Source organism: Schistocerca nitens, chromosome 2 (genome assembly GCF_023898315.1).
Source record: "Schistocerca nitens isolate TAMUIC-IGC-003100 chromosome 2, iqSchNite1.1, whole genome shotgun sequence".
Lineage (NCBI taxonomy): Eukaryota > Metazoa > Arthropoda > Insecta > Orthoptera > Acrididae > Schistocerca > Schistocerca nitens.
The window spans coordinates 1,005,375,583-1,005,394,051 of NC_064615.1; the positions used below are offsets into that span (position 1 = coordinate 1,005,375,583).

At 42.0% G+C, this 18,469-nt stretch overlaps 1 protein-coding gene across 3 annotated transcripts in view; it reads right to left on the minus strand.

The window, feature by feature from the left end:
• Positions 1-18,469, minus strand: part of LOC126237357 (serine/threonine-protein kinase mig-15) — a 325,139-nt gene that overhangs the window by 51,522 nt on the left and 255,148 nt on the right. For 2 of the 3 annotated variants that reach the window (XM_049947425.1, XM_049947423.1), the window contains one exon: positions 9,013-9,235. In XM_049947425.1, the coding sequence (XP_049803382.1) occupies positions 9,013-9,235 (223 nt within the window). The remainder of the gene's footprint in view (positions 1-9,012; positions 9,236-18,469) is intronic. The other variant, XM_049947424.1, reaches the window with a different exon arrangement.

The following is an 18,469-nucleotide window of genomic DNA, read 5'->3' on the forward strand; positions in this document are numbered from 1 at the left end:
TTCTTTTTTACATATTTTTTCACATTTTTTCACCACCATGGATCCTTGCTCCTTCCATCTGCGTCAATACAGAAAAGTTTCCTTATCCCTAGCCAGATCCCAGTCCCACATACTGTTCCTGCGCTGTTACTTGGCTTGTGAAATCCCCCCCTAATGGCCTTACCATTAAATTACCCATCTCTGGTTGCTACCCCTCCTTCCACAATGACCTCCAACTGCTCAGACTTCGCCAATCCTTAGCCCTCACCAACATAGTCCTGCAAAACCATATCAGCCACGCCTAATCCTTCTAGCAGTACCTTCTCTCCATCTCCAAAATTCTCCTGCTATATAATCCCAAATTCCTGGAACCCATAATACACACTGAAACTCTTGCCCTGCAAGAACTTGAGCAACATGCACAATGCCACCTCAAAAAGCTCTCCATCCTGCTCACTTCCTATTCCCGCCTCGGAGTACCACTGTCCACCACCTCTACATCAACCTCCAAACCTCCCCCATGTCCCCTCATAGCTGACCTACTACACTTACCCCAACCACCAAAACTCCCTCCCACCACCACACACAACCCAGAACCTAAACAGACCAATAACACAGTCATGAACCTTTCCTCCAGAAGCCTTAGTCCCACAGAAATATTAGTCCTTTCCAAAGGCCTCACCTTTTGCCCCAAATTCAATCATGCACGACTCGTTAAAGACCTTCTCTCCTCCTCCCAGTCCCTACAGTGGAAACACTTTTTCGCCACCAACCCGACCAACGAGACTCAACCAAAGACCAATATTTAACATTGCCTAACTCAGTTCACTCCTCTATCCAACCATGATCCACCCCCCACTGCCTCCAAACCACACCCTGTTAACCTTCCCGAGTTTCTTACCCTCGAACCTTGCCTCATCATCATTCTCCAAATCACTCACCAGGTAAACTAACCTTACATATGCAGAAAGAACCGCTGTCCACCATCTAAAAACTGATCCCGACCTTATAATCCTACCTGCAGACAAAGGCTCTACCACCGTTGTTTTGAACCGCAAGGATTACCTGGCGGAAGGACTCCGTCAGCTGTCAGATACTTCCACCTACAAACCTTGCCACAGTGACCCCATTCCAATAATCCAGCAGGATCTCTAGTCACTACTCAAATCCTTAGGCCCATCCCAGAACCTCTCCTCAGAGTCCATCTCTCTACTTACCCCTACCATTCCCCGCACCCCCACCTTCTACATGCTTCCGAAAGTCCATAAACCCAACCACCCAGGATGACACATTGTGGACAGTTACTGTGCCCCAACTGAGAGAATCTCTGCTCTCATAGACCAACACCTTCAACCTATTACCCAGAACCTATCCTCCTACATAAAAGATGCCAACCATTTCCTCCACAGACTCTCCACATTTCCCGTCCCTTTACCACACGGTGCCCTGCTCGTTACTGTTGATGCCACCTCCATGTACACTAACATTCCTAATGACCATGGCCTTATTGCTATTGAACACTACCTTTCCAAATGCCCTTTGGATTCCAAACCAACAACCTCCTTGCTAGTCACAATGACCAACTATATCCTCACCCACAATTACTTCTCCTTTGAAGGTATTACCTACAAACAAATCCGGGGTACGGCTATAGGCACCCGCATGGCACCATCCTATGCCAACCTATTCATGGGCCATCTAGAGGAATCCTTCCTAAAAACCCAGAATGCTAAACCCTTCATCTGGTTCAGATTCACTGATGACATCTTTGCTATCTGGGTTGAAGGTGAGGATGCCCCATCCACATTCCTCCAGAACCTCAACAACTTCTCCCCCATTTGCTTCACCTGGTTCTACTCAACCCAACAAGCCACCTTTCTAGATGTTGACCTCCACCCCAGAGATGGCTACCTCAGTACCTCCGTCCATATCAAACCTACTAACCACCAGCAATATCTCCACTTCGACAACTGCCACCCATTAGATACCAAGAAGTCCCTTCCCTACAGCCTAGCCACCCAGGGTCGTCGCATTTGCAGTGACTAGCAGTCCCTCCCAATATATAGCGAGGGTCTCACTGAAGTCTTCACTGACTATAATTATCCTCCAAACCTCGTACAAAAACAAATCTCCCGTGCCTTATCTTTGCAGTCGCCCACCACCTCCCAAAGTCCCACAGTTCGGCCACAGAGGAGCATTCCCCTTGTAACTCAGTACCATCTGGGACTTGAGCAACTGAATTACACATTCTCCACCAGGGTTTTGATTCCCTCTCGTCGTGCCCTGAAGTGAGAAATGTCCTGCCCACTATCCTTCCCACCACTCCTACAGTGGTATTCCGCCGGCCATCGAAAGTTCAGAATATACTCATCCATCCTTACGCAACCCCTGCTCCTAATCCCTTACCTCATGGCTCATACCCCTGTAACAGACCCAGATGCAAGACCTGTTCCATACATCCTCCTACCACCACCTACTCTAGTCCGGTCACTAGCATCACCTATCCCATCAAAGGCAGGGCTACCTGTGGAACCAGTCATGTGATTTACAAGCTAAGCTGCAACCACGGTGCTGCATTCTATGTAGGCATGACAACCAACAAGCTGTCTGTCCGTATGAAGGGCCACCGACAAACTGTGGCCAAAAAACAAGTGGACCACCATGTTGCTGAACATGCTGTCAAACACGATATCCCTCATCTCAATGAGCGCTTCACAGCTTGTGCCATATGGATCCTTCCCACCAACACCAGCTTTTCTGAATGGCACAGCTGAGAGCTTTCCCTGCAATACATCCTACAGTCCCATAACCCTCGTGGTCTCAACCTTCATTAGTCACAGTCCTCATCCATGCAGCCCCCTCCCTGTTACCATTCCAGCACTACACAGCCGCCATTTCACTGCCACACCCAGTCTTTTAATTTCTCTCCTTTCCATTACTTCCTCACCCCCCCCCCCCCTTCTCTCCTGCCCACCGTCTAAACTGCAGCACTTCACTGTCCGCCACCCTCACCATACTATTCCTCCCTCTCTCACCCCAGCCTCCTCCTTACCCCCACCCAGTCGCCACTCCCATCATGCACTGGTGCTGCTGCTCGCAGTGTGGTTTCAGTTATCTGAGACTGCAGACGTGTGTGCAAGTTGTGTTAGCGTGAGTGTGTATTGCTGACAAAGGCCTTAATGGTCGACAGCTGTAATTGTGTGAATCTTTTTGTTGTGCCTATCGTGACTCAGTATCTCCGCTATATGGTGAGTAGCAACTTTCCTTCTCTAATATTGTTACATTCCATCCTGGATTTTCCATTATTTGACTTTTCATAATACTATTATACGAGCTACAATGATACACCAGCTGCACACTTGGAGACAATTCAGCTCCCATCAGAGCTGGGAAATTAAAAATTAAATGGGAGCTCAGTGAATAAATGTACTATGGTAATATGCTGTAATAACGAAGTGTAGGTTTGAGTGTAGATGTGACACTCGCCAAAAGATAAATAGGTTAGAAATCTCACTTTCTACAATGTTTCACAACAATGGTATAAAGTCTTAGCTGTGAGACACTACACAGACTATTTTAGTGTTAAAAACAAAACTGTTTTTGAATGCATAATTTTACTACATTATTTTGAAAACTGGATAAATCAACAAAACATATTACATACCATTTTGTGAAGAAGAGGTACAAATAGCAGTGTCGGTGTTATTAAGAAGTACAATGCAATGTTCCTTCAGACATAGATGCATGTCCAAAGAAACAAGCACTGTAGCGACTACAGCTGTCAAGAAATACAGGAAATGTATCTGCAGTTGCAAATGTTACCCACCTTTGACTGTGTATGGAAATGACGACAATGAAAATTAGTGCTGGACTGACACGTGAACCTGGATTCGTTGCATTATGAAAACTGTAACATTAAATTCTTGGGCCACCTGAGAACACATCACGGTCACCCAAACTTCCATACGTCATAGTCCATGTTTCACAACCTGTATCTTCTACATCTACATCTACATCAATACTCCACAAGCCACTTGACGGTGTGTGTTGGACGGTACTTTGAGTACCTCTATCTATTCAGTCACGTATTGTTCGTGGAAAGAAAGATTGTCGGTATGCCTCTGTGTGGGCTCTAATCTCTCTTATTTTATTCTCATGATCTCTTTGCGAGATATACATTGGAGGGAGCAATATACTGCTTGACTCCTTGGCGCCGGCCGCGGTGGTCTAGCGGTTCTGGCGCTGCAGTCCAGAGCTGCGGGACTGCTACGGTCGCGGGTTCGAATCCCGCCTCGGGCATGGGTGTGTGTGATATCCTTAGGTTAGTTAGGTTTAAGTAGTTCTAAGTTCTAGGGGACTTATGACCTAAGATGTTGAGTCCCATAGTGCTCAGAGCCATTTGAACCATTTTGACTCCTTGGTGAAGGTATGTTCTCGAAACTTCAACAAAAGCCCATACCGAGCTACTGAGCGTCTCTCCTGCAGAGCCTTCAACTGGAGCCCATCCATCATCTCCGCAACGCTTTCACGATTACTAAATGATCCCGTAACAAAGCACGCCGCTCTCCGTTGGATCTTCTCTATCTCTTCTATCAACCCTATCTGGTACAGATCCCACACCGGTAAGCAGTATTCAAGCAGTGGGCGAACAAGCATACTGTAACCTACTTCCTTTGTTTCCGGATTGCATTTCCTTAGGATTCTTCCAATGTATCTCAGTCTGGCATCTGCTTTACCGACGATCAACTTTATATGGTAATTCCATTTTAAATCACCACTAACGCCTACTCCCAGACAATTTATGGAATTAACTGCTTCCAGTTGCTGACCTGCTATATTGTAGCTAAATGATAAAGGATCTTTCTTTCTATGTAATCACAGCACATTACACTTGTCTACATTGAGATTCAATCGCCATTGCCTGCACCATGCGTCAATTCGTTGCAGATCCTCCTGCATTTCAGTACAATTTTCCATTGTTACAACCTCTCGATATACAACAGCATCATCCACAAAAAGCCTTAGTGAACTTCCAATGTTATCCACAAGGTCATTTATGTATATTGTGAATAGCAACAGTCCTATGACATTCCCCTGTGGCACACCAAGAATCACTCTTACTTCGGAAGGCTTCTCTCCATTGAGAATGACATGTTGCATTCTGTTATCTAGGAACTCTTCAATCCAATCACACATTTGGTCTGACAGTCATTATGCTCTTACTTTGTTCATTAAAAATCTATGGGGAACTGTATCAAACGCCTTGCGGAAGTCAAGAAACACGGAATCTACCTGGGAACCCGTGTCTATGGCCCTCTGAGTATCATGGACGAATAGCGTGAGCTGGGTTTCACACGATTGTCTTTTTCGAAACTCATGCTGATTCCTACAGAGTAGATTTCTAGTCTCCAGGAAAGTCATTCTACTCAAACATAATACTTGTTCCAAAATTCTACAACTGATCGACGTTAGAGATATAGGTCTATAGTTCTGCACATCTGTTCAACGTCCCTTCTTGAAAATGGGGATGACCTGTGCCCTTTTCCAATCCTTTGGAAGGCTACGCTTTTCTAGAGACCTACGGTGCACTGCTGCAAAAAGGGAGCAAGTTCCTTCGCATACTCTGTGCAAAATTGAACTGGTATCCCATTAGGTCCAGCGGCCTTTCCTCTTTTGAGCGATTTTAACTGTCACCTATTTCGATATCTACCATTTTGTCATCTGTGCGACAATCTAGATAAGGAACTACAGTCCAGTCTTCCTCTGTGAAACAGCATTGGAAAAAGACGTTTAGTATTTCAGCCTTTAGTCTGTTATCCTCTGTTTCAGTACCATTTTGTCACAGAGTGTCTAGACATTTTATCTTGATCCACCTACCTCTTTGACATAAGACCAAAATTTCTTAGGATTTTCTGCCAAGTCAGTACATAGAACTTTACTTTCGAATTCATTGAACACCTCTCGCATAGCCCTCCTCACACTACATTTTGCTTCGCGTAATTTTTGTTTGTCTGCAAGGCTTTGGCTATGTTTATGTTTGCTGTGAAGTTCCCTTTGCTTCCGCAGCAGTTTTCTAACTCGGTTGTTGTACCATGGTGGCTCTTTTCCATCTCTTACGATCTTGCCTGGCACATACTCATCTAATGCATATTGTACGATGGTTTTGAACTTTGTCCACTAATCCTCAACACTATCTGTACTTGAGATAAAACTTTTGTGTTGAGCTGTCAAGTACACTGAAATCTGCTTTTTGTCACTTTTGCTAAACAGAAAAATCTTCCTACCTTTTTTAATATTTCTATCTACGGCTAAAATCATCGATGCAGTAACCACTTTATGATTCCTGATTCCCTGTCTGTGTTAGCTGTTTCAAATAGTTCAGGTCTGTTTATCACCAGAAGATCTAATATGTTATCGCCATGAGTCGGTTCTCTGTTTATCTGCTCAATGTAGTTTTCAGATAATGCACTTAAAAAAAATTTCACTGGATTCTTTGTCCCTGCTACCCGTTATAAACGTTTGAGTCTCCCAGTCTATATCCGGCAAATTAAAATCTCCACCCACGCCTATAACATGGTCGGGAAATCTACTCGAAATATTTTCCAAATTTTCCTTCAGGTGCTCTGCCACAATAGCTGCTGAGCCAGGGGGCATACAGAGACATCCAATTACCATGTTTAAGCCTGCTTTAACCGTGACCTTCACCCAAATTATTTCACATTTCAGATCTCCGTCAATTTCCTTTGATACTACTGCACTTTTTATCGTTATAAACATGCCTCCCCCTTCACTGTCCAGTCTGTCTCTACGGTATACATTCCAATCTGAGTTTAGAATTTCATTACTGTTTACATCTGGTTTCGGCCAACTTTCTGTCCCTAGTACTATGTGGGTATTGTGACTGTTTATTTATGAGAGCAGTTCTGGGACCTTTCTATAGACGCTCCTGCAGTTTACTATTACCACATTGATATTGTTATTCCCTGTTGCGTTTTGACTGCTACTACCTTGTCGCATCTCAGGAGGCGTCTTGTCGGGCCTAGCGAGGGAATTCTCTAACCTAAAAAACCCACATGTGCACTCCAAATGTACTCCGCTACCCTTGTAGCCGCTTCCTGTGGGTAGTGCATGCCTGACCTATTCAGGGGGACCCTATACTTCTCCACCCGATAGCGGAGGTCGAGAAAGCTGCACCCCAGATCTCCGCAGAATAGTCAGACTCCGGTTTAAGCCTTCCACTCAGCTCCAAACCAGAGGACTGCGATCGGTTCTGGGAACGATACTACAAACAGTTAGCTCAGATTTCACCCCGCGAGCGAGGCTTTCCACCTTCACCAACTCTGCCAACTGCCTGTATGAACTGAGGATGACCTCTGAACCCAGGTGGCAGGAGTCATTGGTGCCGACATGAGCAACAATCTGCAGTCGGGTGCACCCAGTGCTCTCTATCGCCACCGGCAGGGCCGCCTCCACATCTCGGATGACCCCCCCCCCCCCCCCCCGGCAAGCAGACAGAGTGAACACTGGCCTTCTTCCCTGACCTTTCCCCTATTTCCCTAAGGGGCTCTATCACCCACCTAACACTGGAGCTTCCAATCACTAATAAACCCCTCTCCCCATGTCTGCTCGGACCTTGCTGAAGAAGTGGTCACATGTCCACTCACAGGCAGAGCGGGCGATGCCACATGGCCAGCCTCCACATTGACCTTCTGCCTCATGTGACGCGAACACAGCTGAACCCACCACTCTCCTTGGGGAGAGGGTGGCCCAGCCGCGCCTGGTACCCGCAAAGATGTCTCGACAGCAGGGACCGTGGAACATGTAACACCTGGGGTGTACCATGCGACGCACCAGACTCCCCACTGCCGCTACACTCCGAGGCAGCAGCCTGAAGATGGCTGACTGCGGCCATCAACATGTTCAGCTGTTTGCGAACAGTGGCCAGCTCCTCCTGCATCCGCACACAGCAGTCACATGTCCTATCCATCCTAAGAAATCAACAATTTACTGTAGAGAATTAATAAACTTTTAACTAGACTGCTAATTCACTAAAGGCGGCTGATAGCTGACTAAACTGTGGTTACTAGACACTTCTTGTTGAAAACAATGAAAATAAGCACTACCGGTCTCTGGACTGTATTCAAAACAAACACGAAATCTATGAAAGACTATTACTAGTACTCTAAAATTAAAGCTTTCTAAAAGCAAAAACACACGGAAAAAGAAGTGACAAGTAAGAAAAATACAGTTAATACTTAAATTTACACAGCTCGCTGCACAGCAGATGTGAAGCAGACAGCAGTTAGGATGATCTTACATATATTCCCACCCAGGAAGTACATATTATTGAGAGTTGAAGGTCTAGTACTAGCAAATAAATATGAAATATCAGTGCCTATGTCATTAACAAAGCACAGTGCAATGTTCCTTCACACATGCTGCACACTTTTTAATAACACAGGCACTGTTATTCACCTTAAATGTAGTCACAGACAGGCATTAGCACCCGGAGATAACAGTAGTCGTGTGTGTGTATTATGAACGCACGTGTGTTTCATTCTGTCTATGACAGATGAAGTACTTGTGCAATAGTTAAATGACATCTAGCAGACTTTTTCAATGTGCCTGTCTGTCCCTCAACACTTCCTCTATTTAGTGTGTCAGACTCTATTCTTTTTGTAAAAACGAAAATAATTTTGTCAATACCAGAAATGTATTTAAATATGCAGGAAAGTTTATAAATATTTCTAACGTTATAAAAAAACCATTAAGGTTCGGAAAGAACCCACTTGTTAGAAATGTTATACTATTCCATTAAAAAAGCAAATCAAAAGAACAAATTTCACATAAAGAAAAAGTTTCTTACACTTTGGTCTATACAAAGTCTAAAGACACAATCAAACCAATTACTAATAGACAACTATTAATGAAAAGAAGAGAAGTAAACAAATGACTTTAGGCAGACATTATACCTAACATGCTAGTATTATATGTAAAAAAAAAAAAGGTTTAAATAAAATACTAAATACTCACCCCACAGTGCAGCGCATAAAATTTCTGAATTGAATCTCTTCTTGTATTTGCGGATCTCTGGTGTATCAGAACCAACATCATGTGATGTCGGGGTTACATTCACATTCACATGAGATTCTCTTCTCGCAGGACCAGACCCACCAGCACCAAATCCAAAAGTTAAGAAGGAACGTTGTTTCTGTTGAAGGAGGTGTGGAGGAGATTTAGAAACAGCCTGACGATACTGAAGAAAAATAAAAACAACACCACGTTAAACTCCACTTGTTACTGAATTTTATTACTTAATTAAATTAATTACAAATACAATACTAAATTCACAAGAAGTTATAACTGAACACCTCCACAAAATAACAACAAAAAATGCGTAATTCAACCACACTGGCACTGTTCACCTCAACATGTACCAGCAATGATATCACCTCTGTAACACCTATCACAGATTTTTTTTAAAGAAAGAAAGAGAGAGAGAGAGAGAGAGAGAGAGAGAGAGAGAGAGAGCACAGAAAGTATAATAGCTAACACATCATGAAGCATTTTTATGTATGCTGCACAAAACTGACCTCCTCATTAGAAACTGAATTTCACTACAAGGGTCACATTAGAATGTGCTGAAGCTGGCTTAGTTGTAGATCACTGCTGATGCTCAAGAAAGACATGTTAGCAGTATACAAACTAATATACTGATGCAAATTTCAATAATATACATTATGGCTATTACAAGTGGACAGACACTCACATGTCACACATTTTACATGATATTATGAAGACATCAGCCACAGAGTTTTGATGGAGACAATGTTTTATCATTTCATAAGGGATTTGCATGTGAATCAGAGATTATGTAAGTTATTTTGGGATTAGCCCCAAACATTATTTATTGGCAAGTTATATGGGGGTTATCCCCAACACTACTTATTGGTTCAATGTATTTAGACAAAACAAACCCACAGAAAACAACAGTATATTTTTAAATTAAATGAAGTGTGGGTGCTAAAGAAGAAAATACATCTCATTCCAGGGGAATGAGCAGCAGGTTAAATTTATAATTCAGTACTGAAATGTGGGTGTAAGAATTTAATTCATGCAGAAAATGGTAGACACACATGCGGATCTTTCATGTCATGGCCACACAGCCAAAGTGAAGAGAAGAATGAAAGCAGGAAAAAGAATGTATTTCCTTCATTGGAAGTTTGAACAACAACACAATTTGAAAGTAGCTCTCTCTGCTTATTAAACATTCCTAAAGCAGCAACAAGTGAGGCTTTTTATAAGCAAATTGGATTTTCAGAGCAGCAGAATTGGCACAACTATTCAAAATTTTCTGAGACAGAGATTATGAGTCTTGTGTTTGCATCATATATAATTTCAAACACACAAAATGTAACTTTCGCAGCCATTTATTCATTCCCTAGTTGGTCGAATTCTACGAATGAAACTGCTTTCCTTTTCCAAGTACCAATGCTGTTAAATCTCAAAGTGCCAGCACTTCAACAACTGTCATCACACCTTTGACAAACGTATACTTTCACTGGAAAAAGAAATTGGTAAATCAAAGTATTGGCTTAATAGTAGAAGGGAGAAAGTCAGGTAGTGTATGATGAGAGTATCTTATGAAATCTGCTGCTAAGAATGATGGAATCTTAAGTAGCCACAGCATTAAAATATTCAAAAACTTGCCAAAAGTGTTACACATAAATGAAAGCAGCTGTTTCATTATGCGATGTACAGAAGAAACATAAAATAGCTGTATACAGTTGAATATATCTTATATACATCAGAAAATGTTCTGTAAGATTCCAGCAAGCATAGGATTCTGATAAATAGTGTTACATGAAAGTACAGCACCATTAATTAAAAAATTACGGTGAATCGGAATATTATCCTTATATTTCAGCTGGAAAGCATTTCTGAAGAAGAGAAATTTGTTAACATCGAGTATAGATTTAAGTGTCAGGAAGTCGTTTCTGAAAGTATTTGTATGGAGTGTAGCCATGTATGGAAGTGAAACATGGACGATAAATAGTTTGGACAAGAAGAGAATAGAAGATTTTGAAATGTGCTGCTACAGAAGAATGCTGAAGATTAGATGGGTAGATCACATAACTAATGAGGAAGTATTGAATAGGACTGGGGAGAAGAGAAGTTTGTGGCACAACTTGACCAGAAGAAGGGATCGGTTGGTAGGACATGTTCTGAGGCATCAAGGGATCACCAATTTAGTATTGGAGGGCAGCGTGGAGGGTAAAAATCGTAGAGGGAGACCAAGAGATGAATACACTAAGCAGATTCAGAAGGATGTAGGTTGCGGTAGGTACTGGGAGATGATGAAGCTTGCACAGGATAGAGTAGCATGGAGAGCTGCATCAAACCAGTCTCAGGACTGAAGACCACAACAACAATAACATTTCAGCTGTGTAATTACATTTGATAAATATGAGATTCAAATATGAATTTTAACAGGCATAGCAACTTTCCCATTGGATGAATAAAACATGACTGATAAAATCAACACCACTTTTTGTGCAGATGATACGTTAAAAATTATTGTGAGGCAAATAAAGAAATATAGGTGCATTCAACATTTTGTTAAGTTGTGTGACAACCACAGGTATATCCACTGTCAAGAGTGAGGCAACAAGCCATATCTGAAATCCAGGTATTGACAGCCATAATAATATACTAGAATTATTTGTTGTCACTACAGCTAGTACACAATTTCTGTTTGAAACTAGGATTTTAAATCTGTTGTTTTGACCTGCGCTAACTTTAGTTTGTGGTTTAAGCTTTATTCGAGTTTCAGACAGTATTATGAGCGTATGATGCATGCCCTCATCACCACATCTGTGTAAAATTGGCTTAATTATTACATATACACTCCTGGAAATGGAAAAAAGAACACATTGACACCGGTGTGTCAGACCCACCATACTTGCTCCGGACACTGCGAGAGGGCTGTACAAGCAATGATCACACGCACGGCACAGCGGACACACCAGGAACCGCGGTGTTGGCCGTCGAATGTCGCTAGCTGCGCAGCATTTGTGCACCGCCGCCGTCAGTGTCAGCCAGTTTGCCGTGGCATACGGAGCTCCATCGCAGTCTTTAACACTGGTAGCATGCCGCGACAGTGTGGACGTGAACCGTATGTGCAGTTGACGGACTTTGAGCGAGGGCGTATAGTGGGCATGCGGGAGGCCGGGTGGACGTACCGCCGAATTGCTCAACACGTGGGGCGTGAGGTCTCCACAGTACATCGATGTTGTCGCCAGTGGTCGGCGGAAGGTGCACGTGCCCGTCGACCTGGGACCGGACCGACGCACGGATGCACGCCAAGACCGTAGGATCCTACGCAGTGCCGTAGGGGACCGCACCGCCACTTCCCAGCAAATTAGGGACACTGTTGCTCCTGGGGTATCGGCGAGGACCATTCGCAACCGTCTCCATGAAGCTGGGCTACGGTCCCGCACACCGTTAGGCCGTCTTCCGCTCATGCCCCAACATCGTGCAGCCCGCCTCCAGTGGTGTCGCGACAGGCGTGAATGGAGGGACGAATGGAGACGTGTCGTCTTCAGCGATGAGAGTCGCTTCTGCCTTGGTGCCAATGATGGTCGTATGCGTGTTTGGCGCCGTGCAGGTGAGCGCCACAATCAGGACTGCATACGACCGAGGCACACAGGGCCAACACCCGGCATCATGGTGTGGGGAGCGATCTCCTACACTGGCCGTACACCACTGGTGATCGTCGAGGGGACACTGAATAGTGCACGGTACATCCAAACCGTCATCGAACCCATCGTTCTACCATTCCTAGACCGGCAAGGGAACTTGCTGTTCCAACAGGACAATGCACGTCCACATGTATCCCGTGCCACCCAACGTGCTCTAGAAGGTGTAAGTCAACTACCCTGGCCAGCAAGATCTCCGAATCTGTCCCCCATTGAGCATGTTTGGGACTGGATGAAGCATCGTCTCACGCGGTCTGCACGTCCAGCACGAACGCTGGTCCAACTGAGGCGCCAGGTGGAAATGGCATGGCAAGCCGTTCCACAGGACTACATCCAGCATCTCTACGATCGTCTCCATGGGAGAATAGCAGCCTGCATTGCTGCGAAAGGTGGATATACACTGTACTAGTGCCGACATTGTGCATGCTCTGTTGCCTGTGTCTATGTGCCTGTGGTTCTGTCAGTGTGATCATGTAATGTATCTGACCCCAGGAATGTGTCAATAAAGTTTCCCCTTCCTGGGACAATGAATTCACGGTGTTCTTATTTCAATTTCCAGGAGTGTACATGAGTCCTGCATCGTGCTCGATGCATTACAGAAGCATTCTTGTCACAAAATTGGTTCTCAATTTCAGCAACCAACATATTTTGGATACATCAGTGATTTTTGTCAACTGCAGTTCCAAGACGATGAAGCTGTATGTGAATACAATTTGTCTGTGTGCTCTTAGAAACACAATTTCTTATACTAAGCTACCACATTGCAACCTTCTTTTACCTCTACTTCCATTAAACGCTGGATGGATGTATTTACTCATTCCACTGTTTATATTTTTTTTTTCATTTTCTTAACAACACAATAACAGAATCATGTCTGTCACAAAGGGGTTCTCAATTTCAACGGTCAAAATGTTTTGGATACACCAGCGATTCGTGTACCTGCAACTTGTTAAATATTTTGCACATGCATTTCAAATGCCATTCACTATATGCAAAGATATACCTCACACTGTCTATGAAACACTTGCAGGTATCATTCTTCAAATACAACACCGATTTCAAAGGAGTGGAGGGTTTAGATGGAGGCAATAGATGACAAATGCGAGACTATTGTCGAGAAAAAGATGAAAAGAAACACAGACTCTTTTTCACAAATATGGGAGAGGGAAGAAATAATTGGTAAAAAGTAAGGGTACATTACTAACAATGCAAGACCAAGACATGGCATGCTAGTAATAGAGGAGAAACGAAAACAGAACAAAGTTAGAAAATAATAATAATAATAATAATAATAATAATAATAATAATAATAACTAAAAATTTGGGATGTGAAGCAGTATACGCAGAAGAGTGGAAGCACTGAAGTGTATAAAAATAAATTAAAATCAGAAAATATGTTCAAAAGTAGTTATAACAGTACAAACAACAATAAGGATAACAAAATGCAAGCAGTTGGCAGAATCATACATGCAGCAACATGAAGAGAGTACATTAAATTACTTTCTAGGTGCATGTGGCTAGGGTTAGTTTTATCCTCTTATGAGAGAGTCAGTATGTGTATTGTGTGTGACATGCTGTGACATATTTTGTGTTATGTAGGACATGAAGATTTGTGTTATATATGACATGAAGACAATTCCAAACCTAAACGATATGGTGAGAGGCTACCTTTACATTATTTGTATACCCTGCATGACTTTCCAGTAGAGTATTAACAGTAATAGACTGTTATTTACATTTTTCTATGAAATATGTCATTTTGTATCAAAATGAGAAGGCAGTTTTGCTTTGATTTTAGCATACAAGGCTTTGTTAGTATTATAATATGGAACTCAGAACGTTATTTTCTTCTGAAAAGATCATTACCAATATGGTGATTTAAAAAGCATACTGAAAAATGACAACAAAAGATTGAAATAATATGGCATAATTTGAAATTGCGTTATTTACAAAAGGGAACAAAAACAAAATATTTCATTCTTCACAACTGTGAGCTTTTAAGATAACTGATAATGGTGCATATTACACTTGTACTTTACGTAAGTTATTTCTAAGCTTACATCTACAGTGACTGAGTTAGAAACTACAAAATGAAGACAACTATTAAAAAGATATGACGAAAACTATGCTGTTTTCATTCCAGGCAAGTTGCAAATTTAAAACTACACAAAAACTAAAATAAATACACATCCCAAGTATTTTAAATAAAAAACACACAAACACACACACAAATTTCAAGCTTTCGCAACCCAAGGTTGCTTCATCAGGAAAGAGGGGAGGAGAGGGAAAGACGAAAGGATGTGGGCTTTAAGGGAGAGGGTAAGGAGTCATTCCAATCCCGGGAGCGGAAAGACTTACCTAAGGGGAAAAAAGGACAGATATACACTCACACACACACACACATATCCATCCACACATATGTGGATGGATATATGTGTGTGTGCGCGAGTGCATACCTGTCCTTTTTTTCCCCCTAGAGTAAGTCTTTCCGCTCCCAGGACTGGAAAGACTCCTTACCCTCTCCCTTAAAACCCAAATCCTTTCGTCTTTCCCTCTCCTTCCCTCTTTCCTGATGAAGCAACCTTGGGTTGCGAGAGCTTGAAATTTGTGTGTGTGTTTTTTATTGTGTCTATCAACAGACCAACGCTTTCTTGTTTCGTAAGTTACAGCATCTTTGTTTTTTATATATATTTTTCCCACGTGGAATGTTTCCCTCTATTACACACACACACACACACACACACACACACACACACACACACACACTAATGAGACAAAACATTATGGCCACTGCCCACTGTGAGGCCGGGAAAGAATTTAAATGGAAGAGAGATGGTTGGATCATCATCACAGCTAATTACGGGCTGCAAATGTGGAAACCCACTGATAAAAGTGGTTTTGATGAAGAGTACATTTCTTTGGTGCTTTGGCTGGAAACAAGAATCTCTGAAAGGGTACAGCTGGTGTACTATTGTTGTGAGCACCTATGGAAAGTGGTTCAAGGATGGTGAAATAACGAGTAGGCTGTGTAGTATTGGACAACGATGTCTCATCACAAAATATAGAGCTCAGACGATCTTCCAGTGCGTAATCCAGGACAGGATCAATGGCAGATCTGACAACAGCATACAATGCCGGTGCAGGCACAAGTGTTTGAGAGCACACTGATCAAAGGTCACTGTTCAATGTGGAGCTCCACAACACATGACCCCAGTGTGTTCCTGTGTTGACCCAACAACATCATCAGTTATGACTAAACTGGGCACAGCATCACTGAGCTTTCACTGTCGATCAGTGTGTCCACTGTTGAATGAATTGCATTTCTTGTTACACCAGGTGAATGGTTGGATTCTTACAAGCCTTCATCCTGGAGAATGGCTGCATGAAACATGCACCACACTACAGATACAGGACGATGAGAGCAGAATTGTGCTATAGGGTACACTGAGTTGGGTTTCCATGGGATCTGTGGTGGTAATCGAAGGCACGATGACAGCAGTGAACAACGTGAACATCATCACTGCAGACCACCTGTATCGCTTCATACTTGAAGTCCGACCTGCAGTGATGACATCTTCCAGTAGTATTACTGTCCAAGTAGCAAGGTCAGAATCATGCTACAGTGGTTTGAGGGACATTTTCATGAACTCACATTGATGTCTTAGCCAGCAAATGTGCCTGATCTAAACCCACTGGAACCCATTTTGGGCACCAGCTGCCTGCATGTAAACCACCATCCTATAAGTTTCAGGGATTGCTTCACCTTTGCATAGATATCTAGTGCCACGTACTTCTGGAATCCTGTGAAGGACCTGTAGAATCAATGCCAAGCAGAATCTCTGCTGTACTGTGTTCAAAAAGTGGAAAAACACACTATTACACAGGTGGGCATAATGTTTTGGCTCACCACTGTATAATGTATATATGCAAACTGAAGTGACAAACAAAAACTTGTACAAAGGCTGGGATTCGAATCTGGGTCTCCTGTTCACTAAGTAGGTGCACTAACCATTACACCACGCTCACACAGTGGCTTTGCACAACTGCATGGACTAACTGGCACACCTCCCTCCTCAATTCAAAATCCCAATCATGCTTCAGCCGACATGGTATTCATTTGATAAAACCCACATGGTATTCATCTGATAAAAGCACGTATGTATACATGAACAGCTGAATGTATTGAAAGAAGTGCTCCATTCACAGTTGACCAACAGCAAATACAACCCACTCTTGCAAATTATATTCCACAGAATGAATTGCAAACAATGCAACAGAGTATATGAAAACTAGGCGTATTAGCAAATGGAACATCCATATCAGAAAATCCCTTACACTTCTACAAAAATTATACATTGGCCTGAAATGACTGCCTTTCTGATATGCTAAATGCCTGCACAGTACACACGTTACATTTTAGGATCCCCAGAATTTAGGTGCAGATGTGCACATTAGGTTTATTTGTCTGATAAGTTTTAGAGGCTCATTGCAACAGACTGATCACTACTACGCATCTCTTAGTCCTGAGCCATTATGAATACTATTTCAGTGCCAGCACCATCAACAGCTACAAGTCTGAATACTTGAAGCAAAAGAACAAGAAGACATATATGACTACCCTGTTGACAGTCAGTACATTACAGATGAATTACTCTTGGCTTTCAAGTTTTGTGTACACCTTCTAGTGACAGCCATAATTAAATGAAATTTCAACCCCAGTCATTTCTCAATGATTGCAAAGAAAAGAACTTAATGTTTTAAACATTTCTGCTGTTTTTATAACTTTCAGTAATAATAATAATAATAATAATAACAGAAGTAAAAGAAAGAGGTTATTACAAATACACACGGTTTAAAACAGTAATCTTATTTTGCACTGAATTAAAATAAATAAACCAAAATCATCATCATTCTTCATATTTCTGAAAGCCAATCATGAGTTAACTGTACACTATATGAAAACTAATGAAGATTTCTTAATGCAATTACTATATTGCACAGTAAGTTAATGAAATTTAATTAACTGCTGTACTAAGACTTCATTACTTTAAAACAATACATATGTCAAGTGTTAATCTCTCTTTATGAACCAGGCAATTGTAGAAAATATCTCCATTGATACATTTCAAATTAACTACACCTAATGTTAACAGATATGTGCATACTTACATATGGATTAATATGCTCTTGTGTCCATTTTATCCCCCCGCCCGTTAGTGGGAATATGCATCAAAGAAGAGAATTAAGTATATTAGTGGTCAGCTGAATGAAATGTGATTGTGTCATTCAAAACATAAAAAAAACTATAAACAAAGTTTCTGGTTAAACAGAACAAATAATGAACACAAAAAAACCATTAAAAATAGAAAGAGTAAGATTAATAAATAGCAGATTGCAGGCGTAGGTGCAAACAGCTTGCCTTCTCTGTAGCATGCTTTACACACACACAAGCATAATTATGTGCATTATATATACTCATGCAATACAAAAAAGATTGGAGGAAAGAAGATTTCGGGGATTGTATCAATAAGTTTTAGTGAATTATCTCAGAGCAGATTTCTAAAGTAATATGAACCTATTTACACAAAACTGAAAAGAACCATAAGCAAATTAAATAAATGTTTCCGGCAGTTTGATGTGAGTACTAGACCATGACTCAAACTCAGTATTCAGTTCTCTCTTAAAGATAAATATACAAATACAATTTGCAACAAAGTTGCAATCTGCCACTC